Raw genomic sequence first — 25,836 nt, 5'->3', positions numbered from 1 at the left:
TGCAATCAGAATATATCATCTACATTATGTGAGGTGTGTATCATCCAGTGGCAAACTAAACACATCGCTTTCACGATCTGACATGTCAACCTACATGCACAGCGACCTTAATTAAAGGTCACCTTATCAGTGATATTCTCTTGAAATATAAAATAGCTTAGTGAGCCGCCGGATGAGTGACATGGGATTTATTACCATTTCATTGTACACCGCTTCTGTATTAGAGACAGCAACAATGGCTGGGCCACACTAATGGTGAAATAGCAATGTCTTCTCCTTTTATATACCGATAACGGCCGGTGTCCTCTCATCTACAACGGCACAGTGAAAAGTAATTAGCTGATATGGATGTTCCTGTCAGTGATAACTGATATTAGGGGACTATTACATTCACTCTCTTGAATGATGGTCCTTGAAATTGGTTCATTGCAGTAAGCTGTACCTTTGGATTGCCACATACAATATTACAGGGTGTGAGAACAAAACGATTGCAGCATAAACAAAAAGTATCTTAAAGCACACTCTTTTATCCTGCTCTTCTAATAATCAGTAACTTAACTCTTAGATTTGACTATCTCTCTTAACATTGCTTTTAAAGCAGAAATGAAAATGAAAAGCTTCCAGACACTTTTCTCAAGTTTTCTCATATTAAATAGTTGGTAATACCTTAGAGGATTTTGTTTGGCAGTCATAGAGAGTTCCTCTCCTGAGAGAGACATAAATAGCCTCCCAGGTGGTGGCATGTAACTAAGTAAATGGTTAGTAAGCCAAGATGTGCAAAGTATATGTAAATAGGGAGAAAAGTATGTGTTGATGTGTTGGTGTGAGAGGAGGGCATTCATGAAGGGATTTTTTTTTTCTACAGTAACCCTCAAAGTTTTTCACTGTGCCCATCAGCATGCAAACCTTTTAGTAAAACAGTTCAGGGTAAAGGATTTTTTTTCTGTTTTGTCAGCTGATAAATAGATAAACAGGAATAAATCAATGTGAAGTGATGGATGAATAAGTAAAATGCCCTGTAGTCATTTGTCTGGTTGTATTCAGGTTTCATATTCTATCCCTACCCTGCAAATGAAGATCAGGGTGAGGAGCAGTGAACTGCTTTCTTTGGTGAGGCGTTTGCCCGTTAGTTAGCATGTATGGTTGTGTTAATGTTCATGCTTTTTTCGATCCTTTTTACCAATATTATTCGACAGTGATGAGCTGCCTGGATAGCAGAAAAAAACAATGCAGGACGAAACAAAGCAAACCCCTAAATCCGTCTGCCATTTGTGCTCACATACTGTACGCACATGTCGTGAGTATTCTGGCACAGTTACTGGGCCAAAGCAGAGCTGGTCTGGGGCCTGGCCCATTCTCTAGAGACCAACCCCCTTTTGCCTCCACTTTCTCCGCCCCTTTCCCCCCTTCCTGTGCAAGTCTGTGGACACAGTCTGAGGCGACAAGGTTGCACAACAGCACTCTAAAATCCTCGCTATACAAACACGATCATTAAAGAAAACACAGTCTGTCATTAGGAATCTGTTTAAGAGGGGAAAATAATTAGAACGACTGTGATAATTGTGTCAAGGGGGAAATAGATCAGACGTATTATGGGAAGAACCAGAAAATCTTGCCATAGCTTTGTTACTTTGCTGTTGGTTCATTTCAACATTGATCCACCCTTCCATCTGTCATCCTTTTCCTTTTCTTCAGCTCCTCGTTTCTTTCTCTCTTTCTGTCTCTCTCTCTTGGATTCAAGACTGGAGGAGCCTTCTGGCTTTAAATGCAGAAGGGATGAAGATGTTTATTCATCTGGAGGGTATTAGAGCCATGATTAAGGACGGGAGGGAGCTGTGAGGCTGATGCGACGTCTGCATTGCTCATTCGTGGACTGCGTTCGGGAATCTGGCCAACAAGCCAGGAAAACAAAAAAATGATGCAGGATGAACGAAAGAACTTGTAGTGAAATTTGATTCTCTCGGGAAAGGACAGACGTTTAAATTTTCTCTGTCTGACGCACACTTGCTCATTCTCACTCGCGCTCCCTGTCTTTGTAGCTAAGCTAATTATTAATGAATGCGGTTTCTGTTGAACCTTGGAGAGGTGTCAGCACTGCAGTCACTGAGGGCTAAAAAATCTTGACATTTAAGACAGGGATGCATGAAAATACATCGTCTTGCTTGAGTTGATGCTTGTTTTTCTTCCCCTCCTGCTCTGTTCTCCAGTATGCATGTTTTCTTCTCCCTTCTGGGTTGTATCCAGTTGTTTTACCACTGACAAGCTGAACTGCTATTGAAGAAATATCAAATAAAGCCAGAGTGTATTCATCAGTGGAAGCAGAGGTCACGGGTCATGAAGCAGGGGCATGACTTTCTAACATAAGCTAATGCTTAGGCTGGGGTAGGAGGTCGTTGCTATAGTTTTTTGTATTAATATGACTTTCATTAGGCTTTTGTGTGATTTGCAAAGCAATTCCCTCACTAAGTGCTAAAACATTTCAGACCCAACAAGATTTACATTTCTGTGAAAAAGAGTATTTCTTCTTTTTTTTATTTCCTTTGGCTTCGACCATCTTGAGCACCTTTTTTTTATTAGGTTTGGGGAGAGTTACTTTTTCTCACATAACCTGTTTAGATTGGATATCTTTTTTCTCTTTGTAAATTATGTCATTTGAAAACTACTTGTTATTTTTCCCCTTGCCAGCATTAAAATGTGTTTGACCAACTGAAACATTAAACTGTGACAAAAACATGCAAGGAAGGAAATACTTTTTCATGGCACTGCGTATGTGCAATGTAACTCAAACTTGAAGTTTAGTCCAAGTTTTAAAGAGTATTTAAGAAAATTAAATCCCAATTTCCAAATTCACTTAGCCTTTTGTTGGGTTTTAAGTAATAGACTCCGTCTTCTCAAACTTGCAGTGCAAAGCCTAATTTAATGAAGCAACCATGCTATATAGTAACTCAGCATATTTCTATGCACATTTTTTCCAAGCTTATCACATAAATCACATTTTCTTGAGTAACTAAGTGTGTGGGCAAACATAAAAAAACCATCAAAGTAAACCCTCTTGTGGGAAAATACAGTAGGAGCTAGTGGATTGCAGAGCTGCAGCATCCTTCACAACAGCTGACTGGCTAGTTGACTGTCCACTGGGTCCTGCGCCTAGTTTGCTGCAGTGTTGAGGGAACAACGCATGCAGACGAAAGCCCACTTGCTTACTGAAACCCAGCCCAGACCAGTTTTGCCCGGTCCAGTCCTGCCTGGCCCAGCGCTCCCTCAGAGCCAGCTCTCACAGTGAGTGCAGGCGGTGAAGAGGCATGCTGGGGGACAGATTGTCATCCTCCTCCTTCCCCCTGGGAGGCTCACTGTGGCTGCTGGTCTGGCCAAGACCAGAGGAACAGCCTCCTTCCTGTTTGTGCAAAGTCCACCTGAAGTGGTCAACAGTCTTTTCCTCTACACACCAACAGCCCACTCAGTTGTAGGAAAGATACCCCAACTGCTACACCTCCACTTGACTGCTCCAATGAGATCCTTCAGCTGGGTCTTTGCAGAACCTATAGAAAGTGAGCAATAAAGGCATTTATTACTATCTATATTTTTTTAAAGAAATAATATTTTACATTTCTTAGAAATCACAAAGTGTCTTTCAGAAGTTTCATGATCTTTACACTTTTCCACATTTTGTGATTGTACACCTTCACACTTAAGTGCTTTTTTCTGAATGTTCTGTAATTGAAAAACTGAAAGTTGCACATTAATGTTATATGTGCAACTTTCATACCCAAATGGATTCTCCCAAGACAATCATTGGGCTACAACTCATTCTGGGTGTATGTTCACAATTGTATAGAGTTGCCAATGCATGTACTCAAATAAGTGTAGCGTTACGTGAGTATATTTTTACTTAAGTAGAAGTAAAAGGTAGTCATTAAAAAAATTGCTCAAGTGAAAATGAAAAAGTATGGAGATTTCCATAGCATAACTTTTTTCCAACATTTATCAGGCAAACATCTTCTGCATGTTTGCCATTCCCCCTAAATAACTTTTGCAAACTGTAAACTGAAGTTCTTATAAATTTATTTCAGCAATGGCTTTTTCCATGCTACGTTTCCATAAAATTTTGATTTGTGGAGTGCATGACTACATAATTGTCCATTGATTTTCCCTCCTGAGTTGTACATCTTTGCAGCCCTTCTAGAGTTACCATCAGCCTTTGAACTACTTCTCTAATTAATGCTCACCTTCACAGGCTTGTTGTATTTGGTTATCGAATATGTCTTGGCGACATGCTTTGCTGACTGTCCACATTAACATAAATATTTTGCAAAACTGAGATTTTCTGCTGCATTTACATTCGCTGCCAGTGAAATTTTAGTGAGAAACATTTAACTTTTTAACACAGCGTTCCAAAGTAAATATATGTAAAAGAATCTGTTTGCGACATATTTGGGAGGACTGGATTTCATGCATGACCACAACTGCCTTTTGTGAAAGAGACCACATAAACAGTCGAGCTGCTGGTTTTTGTTGTTTGTTTTTTATTTGTTTTTATTTTTTTGTTCACATCTGTTGTGCTTTGTCCAGACTGCCCTCCGAATTCAAATATAAGCCACAAAGTGAAATGACTCAGTTTAAAGTGACAGCATCAAAGAGAACATGAACTAAAATAGTTTTGAAAGAATCCTTTGAATCTTTGGCTTTGGCTGGATACAGGGTATTCTTTTGAATTTTGATGTTGTAAATGTTGATGCTGTTGCCACTTACTGGCAGAATTGGTGTAGCAGCATTTTTGAGGGAATCCTAGAGACAGTAGCAGAGATGGTGCCTCGAGTTTCAGGCTTGTCCCATGTACAATGAAAAAATAATAAAATAAAGAATTGAGAATGAACTTGTACTTAGCAATTTACCTTTTGCAATCTTTATCATATAATCAGTGAACTACAGACTGAAAAAGCAACAAAAGTTGCTTTTGTGACTAGTTGCATTATTACAAAGTCACTTTTGCTTTACAGCAAATCACTCATTATTTTTGTCATTATAGCATAATATTGCAATGTGCTATAATTCTGTGCTATATAATTGAATAATTATTCAATTCAATAGTAATGCTAATAATTTGTGGATCTCTTTCTGTGATTTTTCTTTAAACATAAATATAGGTATACTGTATGTTCTTAATTGGGTAGATATTGCTTTGCATTTTTTAAAATAGTTTGAAGTAGCTCATATAAGTTATTTCTTCTTATAAATTATGGAAGAAATGACTTCTATAAATAAATTATAACTTTACATTTATTACATTAGGTCTAAGGTCAAACAGCACAGGATCTGAATTCTCAAGGTAGGGTCATAGACAGGATAGAGGGCATGTTTATGATTTTTAGTTTTTTCAGTCAATTGAGACCAGAGATTTGACTTGGATTTGGAAAAAATGAACTGTGAAATCTCTGCTATGTAGTCAAAGATAATTTTCAAAGCAGGGACACAAATACTATTAAAAATGTCCTGAGGGGTCAGGGCCTTTATAGCATGGTATTGTAGTGGATTATACATGTTAAACCCAGCAAATAGTTCGCACTGAAATCCATTTATAATTCAAACACTGTAACATTATCAGATGTTCAGCCTTCAATGCTGATAAACATTAAATGCTCTGATATTTGCGATATAATCCTATTTGTGTCATTCTATCACAGAAAAAAAAACAGCCTGGTACTGTAAAGGATGACTAGCCGGCCTACTTTTCTTCCTCTGGCCTTCCATTTGTCTAACTTTCCCTGGATGCCACTGGGGCACTGAGATTTCTGGGACAGTGACCAAGTGCTCCTGTCTGAGCTGGGGGACGTGGGTAATGTGGACAAAGTGGTTGACAGTTTGCCGCTTCCCCATGGTTGAGAGACAGAGCCATGAGGGCCAGAATAATGGACACCCCCACCACAGAGTCAGAGCAGCGCTTGATGTTTCGGCTCTTTATGTCAGGCCCGGCGTGAAAATATCCCCACTGACTGCAGTTTGGGGATGTGAGCAATTCTCCTTGAAGCTTTGTGTTGTCTTGTGTTTTGGACGTACGTGATGTTTGGCCAAAGTAACTTGCTGATGAAACTGCGGGAAGTAGGTCCCTATTTCAGCCAACATTTTTTTTCCCAGTATGTCCACTAAGAGACAGCATCCTTGTGCACGGATGCTCCAGTTGTCTCATTCAACCCCTCCTTCTCATCATGTAGCTTGGTGGATTTGATTGATCTGAAGCAAAGGGGGAGAGGGACCTGACATTTCCCAATGATGTGTAAAAACATATTGTGTTTGCTGAAAAAAAAAAAAAGAAAGCGAGAGACAGATGAGTCTGCGCACACACACTTTACGCAGAGACTACACAATGTCTGTGGCTGGAAATTTTATCTTAAAATGCTTTTCCTCATTCATCCATATTTTTGTTTACAAGTTGCAAAAAGTCCTAACTAGCCACCTGCCATGTTTGCTTGCAGCTTCTGGAAATAATCAGTGTTTCATTTTGACTGGATTTGATGTATTAAACTGGGATGTAGCAGGACCACTGTGAGTAAATCTCTAAGTTGGTTCTCTTCCAAAAAGATGTGCATCCTCTGAGCTCAACGGAGTGATTTGCTCGTCTGACTGGTATCAGTTCCAGGGGAAAAAAAAAACAAAAACAACTCCCCACCCATCTCTTTGTCACAGACAGTGTAAGGCATCTTAGCTAATGTGGAAAATCTCTTTCGCCACCTCCACTATTAGATCCTAAATGACTGTGTCACAATCAGAGCCATCCACACGACAACATTCTGTTCAGACACAAGCTCCTATTTGGGCTTCAGAAAGGGAAAAGTGTGGAGATGACACATGCGGTGCCTCCTGGGAAAAGGCTCACCATTTTTCCCAGTAACTGTAAAAAGACTCCCCCCCACCCACCCACCCTGAATGTGAAGCAGGGTCATGGTGTTACATCAGACAAGTTGTCAGCTTTTTGTTTATTCAATGAATCCCCCAATCCCCAATGTGCCACAAATGCGCTCACACAAACGCTTCTCTTATGACAACCGCCACGTACAGATCTCTACTACAGCACAGAAAGAGATGAGGTTGGGCGCATAAAAGGGTGGCCAGCCTTCTGCTTTTGGAGGTGTATTTTGCTCTAAAAGCAGCAAATGACTTGTAGTAAATACATTTTTTGATAAGAGTTTGCTTTTGTTCAATTATAGAGACCTAATCTGCAGCTTTCCAGCAGTGACAAGCCAAAATAACCTGGTTTCAGAGTCACAAAGATTTGCTTTTCTCGAAGCTTTGTCCTTAAAAAGGTGTCCGAAAGATATAAAACTAAGTTCAAAGTTATTCATACCCCTGGCAGATTGAGGTTTGAAAGAGTTGCTTAATTTTACCTACATGTTTTTTTCTGATTGGAAGTGATATAAAAATTTTGAGTGGCCCAGTTAGAGTTTCAAGCTGATTCTGATAGAGCACCTGTGGAGGGAGCTAAAGATTAGGGTGCTGGCAAGGAGGCCTTTCAATTTGATTGCCAAAATAATAGTGAAAACAAGTAAAAATTGGTCAGCAATTACAAGAAGGGCTCAATTCTTCCACTGGTTATTGAGAAGGGCAGAAAGGATTTTCAAGAAAAAAGTCCAATAGCAGTTTTGTTTTCAAAACTGCTACTCCTTTTATATTGTTTTATCTTTTCAAAAATGTTCCTAACAGAAACAAAGCAATTAGATGACTGCACGTAATTTTTCTGCAAGAAAAAAAAAGTAATAATTCAGCCATAAAATATAAAGTACTATAAAGTTAAATTTCAGGAATAAATTTGGAAATCAATTTGATTAAATGAAGGTTATTATTATTATTTAAAACTACAGAAAATTTGTCTTCTAATTTGTAATTATACTTTGTGTTGGTGTATCATGCTAAGACACTTGACTTCCTAAGGACATGACTTAATTCTATTTTGAGACAGCTTTAAAAGAAAATAACATTGTGGAACTGTAACCTTAAAAACACAGGACCCATTTTTGTTTCAGTGGTATTTATTGTTCTTCTTTAGTTACTTTTTGTCTTAAATGGCTAAAAATACTCAGTACAGTATACGCTAAAATCAATTACAGTACTCCAGCTTTCAGACAGCTGTGCCACCATGCGTAATACATACCAAATGGGAGAAAATGTCATCAGGATAAATAATGACTGTATTTCCTGAAAACATTTATATATATGCATATGTACACACATACAGTATATATACAGTATATATATATATATATATATGTATATGTACGTATATACACTTATATATATATATATGTGTGTCTGTGGGCGTGTGTGTGTGTGTGTATGGCTGATTTTCAAAATATTTAATTGCATAAATAAGCATTCCTCAGGGCTTTCGAAAGCTGTGCCGCTGTGTACTAAAAAGGCAAACTTACCTTTTCCTGGCATTAAGAATCGTATTTGAGCAAGACTATTTACTTTGGGAGAAGGTGCTATAAATGAACACAGAGGAAGTGGAGCACAAAGAGTAGTTCAGACTGGTTAAGAGGAAACTGAGACCTGCGTGTGAGAAGGAAATTTTTAATGTTTTTTCTACACCACAAGAATTAGGAAATAACTAATTGGTGCAATACTACAGATGTCTTCGTCATGCAGTTGGCATCACAGAACCTGCAGACAAAGCATGATTTTTATTTACTTGTTAGACAGTTTTTATGCCCTGTAGCTTAGTTAGCTTTTTCTTACTCTTTTAGTTAATATGGCTGTGACTCATTTTTCATCATTCCCTACAGCGTCACTTTATATCAAGCTGTTTTGTTCCATATAGGAGACCTTAAAAAAAATAGGGGAGGGGGTAGGGACAGAACTCCCGGAGAGGGACAAGCCTTAAGATGGAGGTCTTCCTCCCAGGATGTGACAGGCTGTTGGCTGGAGGATGCTCAGGAAGGCCTTGGCAGACCAACAAAGACAGCCCTTCAGCTGCAGGGTGTAGTTTTTCAGGCCCCAGCATCCCCTTTGGCAGCAGCACAGAGAGCGCTGGCGTGCATAGGCCCCCAGCCCGAGAGACAGAGAAGTAAGGCCCGTTCTTTTATTTACTCAGGCTGCTGCTAAGGCCTGGGCATTTCTTGTCTGGTTGAAGAAAGAAAAGAAAACAAGTCTCTCTCTTTCTTTCCTCTTCTTTGTCTCCAGAGGAAGACTGTTCTTTCATCTGCAGTTGTTCACACACTTGTTTCGGCCACTGCTTTTTCTTTCTGTGGATGCTTGCGCATGACATGTGTGCACATATAAGTTCAGACGTGAAAGTGGATTTTGTGGAATAGTAGATGGTGTGCTACTAATAAAGTTGGTGTGTCTGTCTGTAGGTGAAGAAAACAGTAGTATGTTGCCTTTCTAATAAACCTTTCTCCAGTTTTCTTTTGAAAACAAGATGGTGACATTCTTTAAGACGTTCATCATTTATTGGTAGAAATTAATTTGTTTAATTTTCACTTCATGTTTATTTATTTTATTGTTTAGTAACAAAAAAAGGTCAAAACCACATATTTGGCACACTACATGGTGCTATGTGCTGTCTTCTCATGGTCTTTCGGTTGTTATTCACAGGGTTTTGCTTGTTATTCCTGGAAGAGGCTTTTAGGTTTGTCTTGCATGCTCTGATTGTTTGATGTCTTGCCAAAATTTTTTTTAATCATGTTTAGGTCAAAGGAATGTGAGGGATATGGTGAAACCATCAGCTTGTGCCTCCTGAGACTGCCCATTGTGAATGTGAAGTTGGTTCTTGGAACATTTTGCTTTTGTAAAATCCATATTTATCTTTTGTTCTACTCAAAAGTCTCTTAGATTGTAAAAAGATTCATACTTACACACAAGTCAATGTATGAGCTTTATTCTTTAAAGGGAACCTATTCTTCAAAATGAACTTCTTTGCACATTTTTGTAGTTTCATTTTAGTCTATGCTGCTTCTATAAACAGTCCAAGCACTAAAAAAAACAGCATCCAGCTTTTTCTTGCAATAAGCTAATGTTTTTGGTGTCAGAAAACTTATCCATTACAAAAATCTTCAGATTTTGACAGCACAATCAGCAGGCCTTCTTCTCACCTTGTAAGCACTCCATTTCATTATTAGTAGACTAGCATGTTTTGGCTCATTTTACCGCTGTATGCTCTGTACAATGGCTGCTGGAAAAGACAAGTGTTTTGTTGTTGATTTACCATTCAGAAACAGCTTAATGCATTATTAATGCTTGTGCAGGAGGTTCTACTTATTCTACTTCTGTGCTCAGAGTGAAAGATCGACAGTTGTACAATTGCACATCTGTTTGCAGCCATTTTTCCAAGCATAAAATGCGAAAATAAACATTGAGTTGCCCCTAAGTTGCATCTGAGTAGCACCTAACCTCCAAATATTTTTTAGTAATTGATTTCAAATGGTCCAAATTAAAATCACTCACAACTGACAAACGGAAGACATAGATAGTTTTTAGTAATTTATTGAGAATGGTCAGATCTGTTTGTAGATAGCCTGTTATATTGTGATTGCTTTAGAAAAAAAAAGCATATAAAGTTTCTTTACTCAGGTTTTTTTGTATTATAATTAGTTTGAAATTCAACTCAGACAGACTTAAGGTGTTTATCATTTGCAAATTTCAATATCTGAAGTGTGCATACAGTAAACAATATTAGTTCACATTCACATTTATATCTCACCCTCTTTCTACTAAATCAACAAATCAATAGGCCAGAAATCAGGTTTGGAAAATTTTTTGTCGATTTTTTTTTCCTCTGAAAAATCGGACTTTTAAATCAGACAAAGGTTAAAAGTGAAGGTTAAAGATGCTACAAGCTATTATTGTAATAATAGCTTGTATTAAGTGGCATTTCATTTGTAGTTCAACTTATTTAATTTAGAAAATAAAAAAATATATAGTTCTAAAAATATTACTTGATTGTTTTGTTTTTAACTTTGTGGTTGTTCCAAAGTCAGAAAGGAGGTTGGGAGGTGATCAAGTTGTTGCCCCTAAACTTTGGAAGAGCTGCCTTTGAAAATCAGACAGGGAGGTTCACTTCCTCTTTCTAAATAACTTCTTAAATCATATTGTTATTCTCAGCTTGAGGTGTTAGCTTTAATGTCTTAATTGTTGTTTTGTTTTTGTCTGTTTTATTCGTTTTAGTGTACAGCACTTTGGCCATTGGTGTTTTAAAGTTATTTATAAATAAAATTGTATTGTATTAGAACTCAGGTTATGATCTATTCATTAATTTGTGGATGCTTAGCAGAGCCAGACAAAAGTTGTGAGGTTGACGCATAATGTTGTTCCTGCATCTCTAGGTAAAGTGTTATTGTTGGATAGTTAAAAATTATCAGAAATTTTTAGAGTCGGAAGGAACGGGTAAAGATTAATGTTTTGTTCTGTATGTTCTGTCAAACAACTGTATGTACAAGTATATTACGTTAATTCAATTAAAAGATGTATAACAGTATGAAATATGACCACAGCTAAGATACAAAAAGCTGAATTTGTTAAATTAGGATTAAATTAAGAATTTGCTAGCCTTTATTGGAAACACCAGACCAACACTGGATTATAGTACTGCACAGTTTGGTTATACGTCAGAGAAATGCCTATGATTTATAGAAAGAAAATCTTGGGACTTTTGGTTCTTAGCATTGACAAGCTCAATTTTGTAGTGTGATGAAAGAAAGCTGTTGCAAATTAGATACATCGTAAGATTTTAATAGCAGTATTGTTCACTCATTTCACTAGTTTGGGGTTATTTGTGCCATATATTTCAAGTCTGCTATAATCGTTTTATGTATCTAAACATCATATTTTTATTAATTTAACTCAAGAACTGTTGCAGCTCCCCTCAGGCCCCACACAGACATTATTTTATTTATGTGTGTTATTAGAGTAAGTCACTAAATAAATAATGTACATCATGTAAACAAACATCAAAATGGAAGAAGGTTGTCCTGACAGCTTTGAATTGTCTCTAGGCAAATTCATCCTCATTTAAGGCAGTAGAATTTCATTTAGCCTTGTATACAGCCCCATTTATTTGTTTGTTTTATACTATTGTCTCCAAGCCAATATGTTTGACTGTAAGGCATTGACTGAGGTCATTTTTTTTGCACTGTCTTCTTCTTCTGTACCCTGAGAGGCGCTACGAGATAGGGCAGATCCGCCCCCTCTGTGGAGGAGGGCATCGCACTGAGTCACTCATCCTCCCTCAAACCACAGAGAAAGAAAACATTGAGACATGGATGGGAGATAAAGCGAGTAAATAAGGCAAGGTTCGCTCCTTGAGTGAGATGTGTGTGCAGAGTGGGCGCCCTGCCAGGGGTGGGAGGTTTCCGGGAGGGCCACGGTGTGGAGGTGGGCTCTCAATGTGCCGCTTTCAGCAGTTTGGAGGGGCAAGGGAATGGCCTCCGACCCCATCTGTTTCCTGAAGATAGGCCCTGATGGGGGTAAGTGCTCAGGGAGGGCATGATATCCTGACAAAGGGCAGATCTCACAGCAAAAAAAAACAACAGACATGGAGAGCGAGAGAAAAAAGAGGGAGAGAGACTTAAATTTCTCAGTTGAAGGAAAGTAAAGTGGTTGGATCCTGGAAAGAGCTTATGCTTTTCCCTCTCATAAATCTTAGCAGTTTCCTCTTGTTTTTCCCATTCCAAGTTATGGCCTTTTGACACAGACTTTTTTTATGAAGGGGCTGGGATTACGTTGTTATTTAGGTAAGGAAGTTCACAGTATTTAGACTTCAGCAGCGGGAAGAAGTGGTCTGTAACCCTTTGAACCTTTGGAAAGTAGGATTCTCTGTTTTCCTTTCATATCAGCATAGAATGAGCCATTGGATTGGAATGTTGGCAAGGAAGTAATATATGTAGGGAGACTTTAAAGTATTTGTAAAAAAAAGAATAGGAGCCGTTTTTTTTATATACTTGGTTGATTTTTGCACCTGTTTGGCCTTGAGTGGGTTATTTAGCTTCTCTGTTTCCTCTTCCCTGTCCTCTCTGAATTTACCTTCGTGCACCAGCTGATGATTGACACATTTTTATTCTTTATTGAAAGAGGGATTTAGCTGTGTTTTTTTTTCCTTCCTATTGACTTAGGCCTTTTTGTTGGGCTTTTGTTTTTCTAAAGAAATATTCTAGCGAGTGTTCAGGAATAATAGAAATGTTCTAATTTACCTCATGCAGGGCCTACATCCTAAAGTACACCGATTGTCTTGTGTTGGCTTTAAATGTCAGAAAGATTGTGTTTTGAATCACAGTGGGCTAAGCCATTACATGGCCACATACAAGGTTAATTGTAGTAAAAGTATTTCCACTTATTCTCTTCTCTAATTATATTTTTAAATTGCATATTTAAATTTTACTTTTCAGATAACACCTAAGGAGAGCCATTGTTTCAGCTGTAGCTGCTGAAGAACAGAAAGAAAAATAAAGTGTACTATAAAGAAATCTAAATTCATACACCAGTCTCACAACTATGACAAATAACATCATGGTGCTCTACCTTTTCTATTCAAATAACTGAACTAAATCTAAGAAAACACTTTGCTAATGCAGTTTTTCTGTTTTTTTTCTATCTACTTTGTTTTTTACTTCATCCTGTCTTCTTCTCCAGATGGTGCAGATCTTGAGGATGACCCATCTTGTTCTTGGCCAGCATCATCTCCCTCCAGTAAAGATCAGACTTCTCCAGGACACTGCGAGGACTATGAGTTTGGAGAAGAGGAAGGAGGCCCTGGTCTGCCGTACCCGTGCCAGTTCTGTGACAAGTCTTTCAGTCGCTTAAGTTTCCTCAAGCGCCACGAACAGAGTCACGGCGATAAGCTCCCTTTCAGTTGCACGTTTTGCAGCCGCCTGTTTAAACATAAGCGAAGCAGAGATCGACACGTGAAGCTACACACTGGTGATAAGAAGTACCATTGTGGAGAGTGTGACTCCGCCTTCTCCCGCAGTGATCACCTAAAAATCCACATGAAAACCCACGCCTCCAACAAACCCCACAAGTGCCCTGTGTGCCGTCGAGGCTTCCTCTCCTCCAGCTCCCTCCACGGCCACATGCAAGTACATGAAAGGGGCAAAGACAGTGGCAGCACAGGCTTTAATAGAGCTGACGAATGGAAACTAAAAGAAACTCGGAAGTGCAGTCGGTGTGAGGAAGGTTTTGATGTCCCAGAAGAGCTACAGCGGCACATTGCTGAGTGTCACCCTGAATGTTCTCCATCTGAGGATGGAGGCCTTGGGGCCACCCTGCAGTGCATCTACTGCCACGAACCCTTCAGTGATGAGGGCACCCTGCTGACCCACATTGACCAGGCCCACAGTCGGGACAGGAAGGGCCACACCTGTACCATCTGCTCTGAGCACTTTTTGTCTGTAGAGGACCTCTATTCTCATATGGACATTCACCAGCTCCCAGAATCCAGTAATCATAGCAACAGCCCTTCCTTGCTCACTGTGGGCTATACTTCTGTCTCTAGCACCACTCCTGATTCCAATCTTTCTGTTGATAGCTCTACGATGGTGGAAGCAGCAGCGCCTGTTCCCAAGACAAGAGGAAGGAGAAAGAGAGCTTCTCAGAACACATCTGAGTTGGGAGGGAGATCCTCAAAGCAGCCCAAAATCTCCTACAGTTGCATTTACTGCAACAAGCAAGTATTCTCTAGCTTGGCTGTACTTCAAATTCACCTACGAACCATGCATCTGGACAAGCCAGAGCAAGCTCATACTTGCCAATTTTGCTTGGAGGTTCTACCCTCGCTGTTAAACCTAAATGAACATCTTAAACAGGTCCACAATGCAGAAGACCATGCTGCCCTGTTAGCCAGCCTGCCCGATGCCCTCCTTCAGTGTAACTTTTGCCCTGAGGTGTTAAGTGACCTAAATGCCCTCCAGGAGCACATCCGTTGCTCCCATGGTTTTCCCAGTCCCGTTGCCAAGGAGAGTAATGCCTTCTTTTGCCCTCAATGCTTCATGGGGTTTTTGACTGAGGCTACATTAGAGGAGCATGTTCGTCAGACACACTGTGATGGAGGAAGCCTGCGATTTGACTCACCCTTGGCTGTAACTCCCAAGGAGCCTATAGTAGAGGTTTACTCCTGTTCATATTGCACCAACTCACCCATATTTAACAGTGTTTTGAAACTCAACAAGCACATTAAGGAGAATCACAAGAACATCCCTCTGGCTCTGAACTACATCAACAATGGAAAGAAATCTTTGCGCACTCTCAGCCCCTCTTCACCAATATCTGTGGAACAAACTGCCATGCTAAAACAAGGTAGCTCTGCCTCACGCACAGCCAGTGAGTTCATATGTAACCAATGTGGTGCCAAATACACAAGTTTAGACCTTTTCCAGACTCACCTCAAAACTCATTTGGATGGTCTACAGCCTCAGCTCACTTGTCCCCAGTGTAACAAAGAGTTCCCCAACCAAGAATCCTTACTGAAGCATGTGACAATTCACTTCACGATTACCTCCACGTATTACATTTGTGAAAGCTGTGACAAGCAGTTCACTTCAGTGGATGACCTGCAGAAGCACCTACTTGACATGCATACTTTTGTGTTTTTTCGCTGCACTCTGTGCCAGGAAGTCTTTGACTCAAAGGTGTCTACTCAACTTCACCTGGCTGTAAAGCACAGCAATGAGAAGAAGGTGTATCGTTGCACATCCTGCAACTGGGACTTCCGACATGAGACCGACCTACAGTTGCACGTTAAACACAGCCATCTGGAGAATCAAGGCCGTGCCCACCGATGTATTTTTTGTGGAGAGTCCTTTGGCACGGAGGTGGAGCTCCAGTGCCACATTACCACCCACAGCAAGAAGTACAACTGTCGTTTCTGCAGTAAAGCCTTCCATGCCATTGTCCTTCTAGAGAAGCATTTAAGGGAGAAACACTGTGTGTTTGAGGGAAAGACCCCAAATTGTGGCACTAATGGCTCTGCTGTAAGTGGTGGGGATGGTCAGCCTAAAGAAGACGTTGAAATCCAAGGTCTCTTAACTAACAGCCACGGTCCAGGAGCAGGTGGAGGATCTGTGGTGGAGTCACAGAACAGCCATGATGGAAGTGAAGAAGAGGTGGACACAGCAGATCCCATGTATGGGTGTGAAATATGTGGAGCATCTTATACTATGGAATCCCTCCTCACTAACCACCAATTAAGAGATCACAATATCCGTCCTGGTGAGAGTGCAATGATCAAAAGAAAAGCTGAAATGATCAAGGGTAATCACAAGTGCAATGTCTGTTCCCGTACCTTCTTCTCTGAGGCTGGGCTAAGGGAACATATGCAGACTCACCTTGGGCCTGTAAAGCACTACATGTGTCCAATTTGTGGGGAACGATTTCCTTCCTTGCTTACCCTTACAGAGCACAAAGTAACCCATAGCAAGAGTCTGGACACGGGCAGCTGCCGCATTTGTAAGATGCCTCTGCAGAGCGAGGAAGACTTTCTCGAGCACTGCCAGATGCACCCTGACCTAAGGAACTCTCTAACAGGTTTTCGCTGTGTGGTTTGCATGCAGACAGTAACCTCAACATTGGAGCTCAAGATCCATGGTACCTTTCACATGCAGAAGACAGGTACTATGTCCTCCAACCAGCCTATGAGTCGCAACAATGTCATCTCTCAAAGCCAACACCCACACCACACTCAAAAGCTTTTTAAGTGTGCCTCTTGCCTGAAAGATTTCCGGTCCAAACTAGACTTAGTGAAGCTGGACATCAATGGGCTGCCTTACGGACTTTGTGCATCTTGTGTGACAGCCGCTGGCTCCAAAAGCTCCAGTCCAACAGTTAATGGAGGAAGGCAACAGCAGCAGCAGGGTGGGGCCACGACTCCTGCAACAGCTGCTGCATGGGTTCAAGGAGAGAGCTTGAGTCCTGGAGATGGAAAAGGCAAGGGTGTTTCTTCATCATCCTCTTCCTCTTCTACATCTTCATTGTCTGCCATCAAGACACGCTGTTCCAGCTGCAATGTGAAGTTTGAGACTGAGACCGAGTTGCAAAACCATGTCCAGATGGTGCATCGAGAACAAGCAGGGGACAGCAACAGTGGGCATATGAAGACCCCCCAAGTGTCACCAATGCCGAGAGCCAGCCCCTCTCAAACTGAGGAGGTATTGCTGATCATTTTTGTATTCAATTAGACTAACACTTCTAAGGTTAAGCAACTGACTAAGAAAATATTTTTTTTGTGTCACTTCATCAAATTGCTATAACAGCTGCAATTATCTGCTGTTTAAACTTGTCATTGATTCCTGTTTTTATATTCATAGAAGAAGACATACCAGTGCATCAAATGTCAGATGGTGTTCTACAGCGAATGGGACATCCAAGTTCATGTGGCCAACCACATGCTGGGTAGGAAAGAATGCTTTTTTTCATTAAATGGATAATCTGTTCTATTTCTGCTTCAGCAGCACTTGTGTAATTTATCAGTTTGTCTATAATATGACATATGATCAATCAATGTGGCCTTCAGGTATAACATGTAACTGTTTTGCAAAATGATTTTCTGTGACTGTCATTTATGAAGTATGCAAATCAGTAAGGAAAATTTTCCCAATTAATTTATAACAATAACAGAAAGATTTTTGGCCACTTTATAAAGGATGAATCATATATTAAACATTATGATTAAATGCTGAAATATTTGACCCTGTCTCATTCAGGCTTACAAGTGCCCGGATCACATCACCAAATAGGTGGAATTATTTTAATATTTTGACCATCAAATGCATCCCAAGTGTTGTGCTTTCATTATTTTTTGAGTTTCATCTTCCCTGCATGTGACTGATTTTTGCATGCTTGTGGAGACGAAAATCTCAATTCAAAATTACTCTATTATGCTGACTATTCTATTTTCAAACAAACCCTTATAGAACTGTTAAAAATACTTGCAAAGCTTTTGATATTTTTCAATAATTGTCCACACACCCATACTTTCCTTTGTTGTTTTTGTTTAGCGTATCCATTTGATGCATCTTTTTACATCAGCACTCCTCTTAAATCTGGTTGTTGTTGGTACAATATTTTGTACTATATTTTTGTACAAAGTGCATTTAATGCATTAAATCAACTGGAAATTGAATATTATGTTGTATATTACAAAAGATATTGCAGATTTATTCCTACTCTTTACAAGATTTCTAAACTGTGAGTGCCAGTGTAAAACCAGTCTCCACATTTTCAAAATGTCTTCACTTTTGGTTGCCATTTGTATGCAGGCAGAATAATTTGTAGAGAGGAGACAATTGGAAAACAGGTTTTCTTGCCTGCAGTAAGTAGGCGTCTGAATTCCGGTCTCACGTTCCTTTATTCATTCATTTATTCAGCTCGTTTGGCGGCTCTTTCATTACACTGCATTATCTGTTGTCTTCAGTGGGGGAGAGACTCATTGATCTGGAACCAAACCGCCTCTCTGTTTGGGACACGCTTCTAGGCGCAGGTGAATTTAAACACGGTGGGCAATTCTATCAGGACTGGTAGGCAATTCTATCAGGGGCCCACTGTTTGTGCATAAACAATCAGAGGCATGTGATTTGTGATTTTGATTCTGCGGCGTATTTGCAAAAGAGAGAGACGAGCTGAGGGTGTGTAGGTGTGTGTTTTGTATTCATCTTTGCGATCTGCTCACCCACTAGTCTACTGGGGGTGCCTAATACAGTACCATGCCAGCATTAGTCCTTTCTCTCGCAAAGGCAGTCACGGAGCACACTGGGAGGGTAGAAAACAAACCCCCCTACTGGTTATTTTATGTCTTTCAGCCGCACAAGCACACAGTTCCCTCATAATAGCGGAATTCAGAGAGCTTAAGATAACAGGAGGATAGGTGATTGGGTTATTGTCTGATGTCTTACTTCTATGATATGCAATTTCTTAGTATTCAACATGATAACAGGTTTCATCTGACTTCTCAAAAGGTTTCTCTTAGTCAAAGTCATTTAGTGATTTGTAAAATATGGAAAAAACAAAGTTATTGAAATATGAAACAAAAGTGAAGGTGAACAAAGTAAAGCTAATGTGCTTAAATGTTTTAATAATAATGTATGATGATACAATAGTTGCAATATTTTTTCCCTTTATTTGGACCGTGAAGAGATTTTTCCGTTGCAATTTCCTGCAAAGGTGTTCATACTCATTCGATTTTTTTTACATTTTGTGATTAAGCAGTTAAAAATATCAGTGTATTTCATTGGGATTTTATTTTAAAGACAAACACAAATTGTCTCTTAGAGTAGTAGTAGAGTAGCACAGAATATTGCATATTTTTCACAATTTGTTTCAATTAAAAATCTAAAACATTTGGGGTGTATGTGTATTTAGTCCTAGTGAGTCAATACTTTGCAGAACTGCCTTTTGCTACAAGAGTTATGGAACATGTCTTCACCATCTTTGCACATTTGACTTTTTTAACCATTGTTCTTTACAAAACAGCTGAACCTCAGTCAAATTGCGTGTAGATTGTATGTGAACATCAATTTTCAGGCCTTGCCACAGATTTTCAAATTGATTTAGAGCTGGACTTTTAGTAGACCATCCCATTCTGGCTGTATATCATTATCATTGTATATCAAAGGTAAACCTCAGCCCAAGTTTGAAATGTTTGCAACCTCGAACAGGTTTTCTTCTAGGATTGCCCTCTATTTGACTCTGACCATATTTCAATCAATTCTGACTTTTTCAGTGCCCTCCATGAATAAAAGCAACCTAACAGACTAATACTACCATCACCATGTGTTACCTTAAGGATGGCTTCACAGCACAGTATGATGTGCTGTGGTTTCCTCCACATAATGTTTTGCATGTAGACCAAAAAGCTTGGTTTTGGTTTCCTTTGAAAAGAATATATTGTTCCACATGTTTGCTGTGCCATCTACATGCTTTGTGGCAAGCTCCTAAGAGCAACTTCCCATGGCTTTCTTTCAACATTGGCTTTATTCCTGCCACTTAATCATGATTACCTGATTCATGGAGGGCACAGCTAATAGTTGTCGTTTCCTCTGTACCTCCTCCAAATTTACCTCAGACTTTTGGGCTGCTTCTCTAAATGATTTTTTCCTTGCCCAACCCATCAGTTTAGGTGGATGTTCATGTCTTGATAGGTTTGTGGTTGTGCCATACTCTTTCCAAAAATGGAAAATATCTTTATCTTTGACCTGCCACATGTCTCTTGGTTCTTGTGACACTCTTCATAGGCCATTATAGAACAGTGTATTCACTGAGTTTAAATTACATAAAGGTGGACTATATTGACTTATGAAGTAAATAGGTTGCACTGAATTTTATTCAGGCTTATTAGTGTATAGCCCTGCGACAGACTGGCGACCTGCCATGGGTGTACCCCACCTCTCACCCGGAACGTTAGCTGGAGATAGGCACCAGGTGTTAAAAATGGATGGGTGTTAGAAAATGGATGGATGGATTATTAGTGTATACAAAACTGAATTCAAAAGGATGCAGAAAAATGGACAGCTGTGTATAATTTTTCAGTGTAAATCTTTCACTCCAAAATAATATGCTACTTTGTTTTTATCCACTAAAAACCCAGTGAATTACATTTAGGTTTGTGATGGCAAAAACTGAATACTTACTGTGAATTCCAGTGGTTCTTTAAGTGCTGATCACGGCTAAAGTTCTGGTCTGTAATCACTACAAAGTTAATGTAGAGCCAAAAGCAAATAAAAAAATCTAATTTGGAAAAAGCTCTAAATACCTTCTCCACAGAAAAAAGGGACACTTTCTCCTCTTAATGGCCATCTGCACAGGAGAGGGGAAACAGGGGGCTGGGGTCATCTCCGCTCAGCTGTCAGCGTTATTAGCGTAGGTAATGGAGCAGACGCTGGATTCATAGGGGTGTTGTTTTCATCCATGCCCCGCTCCATGGTGTCAGTTCACACTGATAACTCTATATATAGTGATGTGTCGTGACATAACTATACTACTAAGTGTATGGAACAACAGAACCCGAGCCCGTCTCAGCCAGACGCATTCTTATTAGCTGCCTGTGTAATACAATAGTGTCTCCAAAGCAAATGTAATGAGCCCCCGCCTTCACCTCCTCCCATTAGGGCGAAGTGGTTGTAGCTACCTCTTCTGTAAGACTGCCAGTGGATTTTGATGCATGGACATTACGTTCGGATGATGACGGTCCTGGTTCAGGCATAAAGGGCGGATCTGGAGCTCAGCTACTCAACATTTACTATGATAATGGAGGTAAATGAAAGGGAGGAGGAGGCCACGATTGCAGAGGGGTTGCGCTGCAGATCGGCCCCAGCCAAGCCCGTGAACGGCCCCACGTGTCTTAAGATGGAGGCTGCAGCCTACCAGGGCCCAGATGGATCAGTACACATTTGCTGTACAGCTGGTCGCTCTGTTTGGGGACCTGGTGTGATACTCCTATGGAGAAAAAAATGATATCGCCACCATCCAAGGAGCAATTTAATAGCAGGCCAGAAGACAGCTGGCCACTCTTTAGTTTAGAGTTTTTTTGGCATGGCACACTTACAGAATCGAGGGTGTCCGATTTTTCTCCAGAGACACACAGATTTTTACAGCTTTCAGCTGTTGCAGTCAGTATCAGTCCTTTCAATGTCTATTTTTTTCCTCCTGATTACAAAAATTTTTTTCCATCAATACATTTCTCCATTTTGATAGCTGATGCACACTTCGGCAAATGTTTCACAAACTCCTCCTTTTTATTTTGTTTTTTAAGAGGTCTTTTGAAGGTCTTTCACTGATACAAAAGCCTGTTTGGTTTTATCAGCATGCCATCACGAAACCCCACTGCTTCACTTTGACCCTAGTGTAAACTATGACATTTGGGCCCTCATGGGGGGGCAAGTTTGGCCCATTTATCACTCTGTTTCAAATGTCCCTGTGTGGATTTTCAGAGCCATAACGTGTTTTGAAGCTTGGGTTTATTCTTAAAGTGTTTTAAAGCCAACAGGGCATTTAGAGTTTTTTTTAATTCTTTGTTTCTTTCCTTCTGTCTTGCTTTCTTTCTTGTTTTTTCTTTCTCCTGTCCTATCCTCATTTCCCTCCTGCCCACTCTCAGCAGCAACTGCCAAGGTGGCAGCACACAGAAGGGTGACTATAAACAAACAAAACCAAACTACATCCTGGAAAACTGTTTTCGGGGTCACCTCTACAGAATTTTTTTGGGTTGGTGACAACGGTGAGCTCGAAGCCAAGTCAGGGAGGAGCCCTCTCTCGCAGAGAGGAGCCGGTGGCCTGGTCAGCCCAGGCGAAGGGGGTGGCGGGGCACCGGAGGGGTGGAAAGGTTTGGGGGCGGAGAGGGAAAGGCACATTTGCTGTACAGCTGGCCGCTCTGTGTGAAGCAGGCACTGTGGGCCGTTACAGAGCTGGAGAGGAGACCGAGCGAGAGGCCTTTAGCTCTCCTCTGTTCTCTTCCTCTTTTCCTCTCTGTTCTCCCTGTCCACTAGCTCCCCGTTTTCCTCTGTCTCAGTATTTAGCTCTCACATGTTCATGTTAACTGAGCTCCAACCTGGCAAAGCATACTGTGTTGGCTGTTAGAGGAGAAACCGACAGGAGGCACACAGTAACAGTTTTTGAAGCTGAAAGCCTTGTTTTGTCTCTTGCTAAGGGTTTTAAAATTATCCTTGACACATATCCTCTTGTCTTGGGCCCCTGGAGCAACTTGGCCTGTTGTATGTTGATTATATGGTCTCCATCACTCTGTGTGCCCTAGTGGAAACACATTTTTTATCCCCTTTTCTTACTCCTTATGCATAAGCAGAACACGGGATTTCTTGCTTTGTTTCTTTTCCTATAATCATCTTTGATTAGGCATGTCTGATGGTGTTCCCACAGATTCTAGGACTCATTCATAGAGGATAAACACATGTAATCTGTTAACAAACATGACGAAACAATCCTCGTTTGAATCCTGGGGGGGGCTGGATCAGAGTCAGAACTCGATAAACAACACAGCACAGGAACAGGATCAATCTTATGAAATAAATAAGAGAATGGGTTTGGACCAGCCACTGGAAACAAAGCAATCCATGCGTGCCATACACTGAATGTGATATCTCCCTGCTTTTATTAATTGGTGATTAATAACGCCTCTCTGTTCGTTAGCACAGTCACCTCCCGTGCAGCCAAGTGTGTTGCTGCTAATATGCAATTATGTGCACCTTACTGCTCGTTACATTATACCTCTCCCTGACTAATGTGGGGTCCATGAGGAGAATAGAAATCAGACTGAGTCGAAAAAACAATAAAAAAAAAACAAAAAAAAACACCCATCAATAAGATTCGCACATTCTTTGTCTTACTCACAAGTAGGATAAAAAGGGTTTCTTACAAATTCCTCGATGTAACCAGGAGACTGCATTAAAAGTTTTACAGCTTTGCAGAGACTCTTCCCAGTGTTTTTGTTGTAAAGCAGAGGTAATTGACATCACCATGGGGATGCTCTGTTGCTAGGCCAGACAAGCTGGGTCTGATGTGGTCCTTATCTATTGATTTTCCTGACATTTCACCGCACCTCACAGACTAGGCCAACATGTGAGAAAATATCTGATCCTCTCAGTTCATACAGTCTGCTTGTACAAACTCTGAGCAGGCGCTCGCTGCCCCTCACTGCATTGCAATTGGTGGGTTAGTGTCGCAGTGGCGTCTTGGGGTTGCTTCCTTGACAAAATGTGTTTATTTGTTGTAATTTCTCTAATCTTTGCCCAAGATAAATTATTATCTTAATAATTGTCAAGCATGCTTTTGGAGTAGACATACGTAGATCAGTTTTTGGAGCTCTCTGTTTTTAGTAAACCTCAAACATGCAAAAAATGACTTTTCTTCAAGAGCTATAATTTGAGAGCGCATAAAATAGATTATAGTGTGTTGCTTTTTAGTTTTGTTTCATAAAGCAGTTGCGATAAACAGGGTTTTGCTATTTTTTTTTAAAACAAGGAGTTGACATTTAATACTTTAGAACCTTATTTAATAAATTAATATGCTGAGTGTGGCAAGCATTACTCAAACAGCTGTCTCTGTGTGCAATACCAAGAGAATGTAGATACTTAATTCAAAAATCCAACATCTGTAAAGGTAAAACCATACAGAGTAACTTCAACCTCTTGGTATGTAAGAAAACCACATATTGGGTTTGCTAAAAGTCCAAATTTGCATAACTATGAGAAAGTGAAATTGTAAGAGGGACAAACAGTTTGTAAAAACACTCTGACTAATATAATTGTAGGTTTGTGTTTTGTAACAAAAAAGATAAATCACTGCATATGACACACCCAGTCACTCATTCAGCTGTGTGTTTGTCACTCCATGACCAGCTTTAAAACTCTCTTACAAGGCACCTCTTTGAAAAAGGGCTGTTCTGTGGTTCTGAATATTCTAAATTGGTAATTTGCAAACATATGTCTCGACATGTTTGCAAAACAGTTTTTTCACTCTAAAAATAGCTAACATCATTTTCTCTTTTTTTCCTCAAGTAACAACTTAAACAACAGTGTAACAAATAACTGCTTAGACATGATCCATTCACTGACAGAAAATAAGATTAGATTTTTTAATGGCAGCCAGCCAATAACCAACGAGGGCCTGTTAAACTGAAAACCTTCTGATTTTGATCAACAGCTGGTTTCTCTGAGCATATCTGCTTAAGACTTTTACCGTCTGACTAAAGTCTCTTCTAGATGGTCCTTCTTCTGATATCTTTTATTGATATAAAGAAGACATGTCTCCTTTAAAGTGTTAATGCCAACCCTTGTTCTAAAGTGAAAGCCATAAATAGTGGATGATCAGAATTAACCTCTGCAATGCTCCTTCTCCCTGTGGTCTCTGAGGTTTCACCAAGGGCGAAGGTGTGTGTGCACCCCTGTTCTGATGGGGTTGCTTAGCAGTCTGACTGGAGGGAGGGCTTATGGGAGAAGTGCAAACAGACAGCCCTGCCTTAGTAAAAGGTCAGAGCTGCAACCTACACCTCTCAAATCCCAGTCTAGCCCTGATGGGACCAGGGTTCCAAGCATGCCTTAGAGATGCTTGTGGTAAGGGAGACATCCAGAGAGCATTAAGCGGTGTCCTGCCATTGAACTGCGTTGCTTTTAGATGTTTGTCAGCACCAATAGTGGTGTGACAAACCTGATCTAACCTGGTGTAGTGCCTATTACCCAGTGTGTTTTTGAAATTATGTGCACGCCATGACAGTAAAGACTATCATATGCTACTGAACAGAAACAAATTTCAACATTGTTCCCAAAACTGTGGTTTCATAGGTGTGGAGTGGTTTGTTTTAAAACACAAACAGACTCCAAAAGAGTCTGGCAAAAAGAAAGTTTAATTCTCTTTATGGAGCACAGTGGTGGTTTTCCAAAGTACCATGTGACGAATGACCATCCTCATCAAAGTTTGGCTGTGTGAATGGTGGGCAGGGGAGGAGAGAGAAGGGGAATAGGGCTCTGAAAGGCCCCCCAGCGTCAAAGCCTTAATAATCATGTGAGCAGCGCTGGACTTCATTACCCTCCTGTTCGACAGGCCGAGTGCCAGCCTGGATTGCTGGCTGGCTGTGGCAAGGTCAACGGCGGAGGAAAAACCAGTTACTGTGTTACTCTGGAGCGGAATGGAGAGGGGCGGCCATCTGTCAGCTCAGGCCTGCCATACCCGCAGAGCAAATGGACACGGGCGGCCAGAGGAGAGGCCACAGACACCCATAGAGCTAAACCCAGCGAGCATAACACTAAGGCGTGGACTCGGGTCCAGCCAAAGAAATGGGCCTTGATACCACTAAAGCACACATATATGTGTGCACATGGAGAAGATAGGGCTATCTGCAAGAAATTTGGCAGCAGGTTG

The 25,836-nt window shown here is 40.4% G+C and overlaps 1 protein-coding gene across 6 annotated transcripts in view; it reads left to right on the top strand.

Annotated features, from left to right (window-relative positions):
* znf521 (zinc finger protein 521) overlaps positions 1–25,836 on the top strand; it is a 115,285-nt gene that overhangs the window by 34,713 nt on the left and 54,736 nt on the right. For 4 of the 6 annotated variants that reach the window (XM_023335005.1, XM_023335004.1, XM_023335000.1 and 1 more), the window contains 3 exons: positions 13,615–17,123; positions 17,283–17,367; positions 17,679–17,711. In XM_023335005.1, the coding sequence (XP_023190773.1) occupies positions 13,971–17,123; positions 17,283–17,367; positions 17,679–17,711 (3,271 nt within the window). In that variant the 5' untranslated portion in view covers positions 13,615–13,970. The remainder of the gene's footprint in view (positions 1–13,614; positions 17,124–17,282; positions 17,368–17,678; positions 17,712–25,836) is intronic. The other 2 variants (XM_023335001.1, XM_023335002.1) reach the window with 2 other exon arrangements.

Source organism: Xiphophorus maculatus, chromosome 6 (assembly GCF_002775205.1).
Source record: "Xiphophorus maculatus strain JP 163 A chromosome 6, X_maculatus-5.0-male, whole genome shotgun sequence".
Classification (NCBI taxonomy): Eukaryota; Metazoa; Chordata; class Actinopteri; order Cyprinodontiformes; family Poeciliidae; genus Xiphophorus; species Xiphophorus maculatus.
The sequence above is the reverse complement of the archived record's forward strand: the minus strand, read 5'-3'. Positions and strand labels throughout refer to the sequence as shown.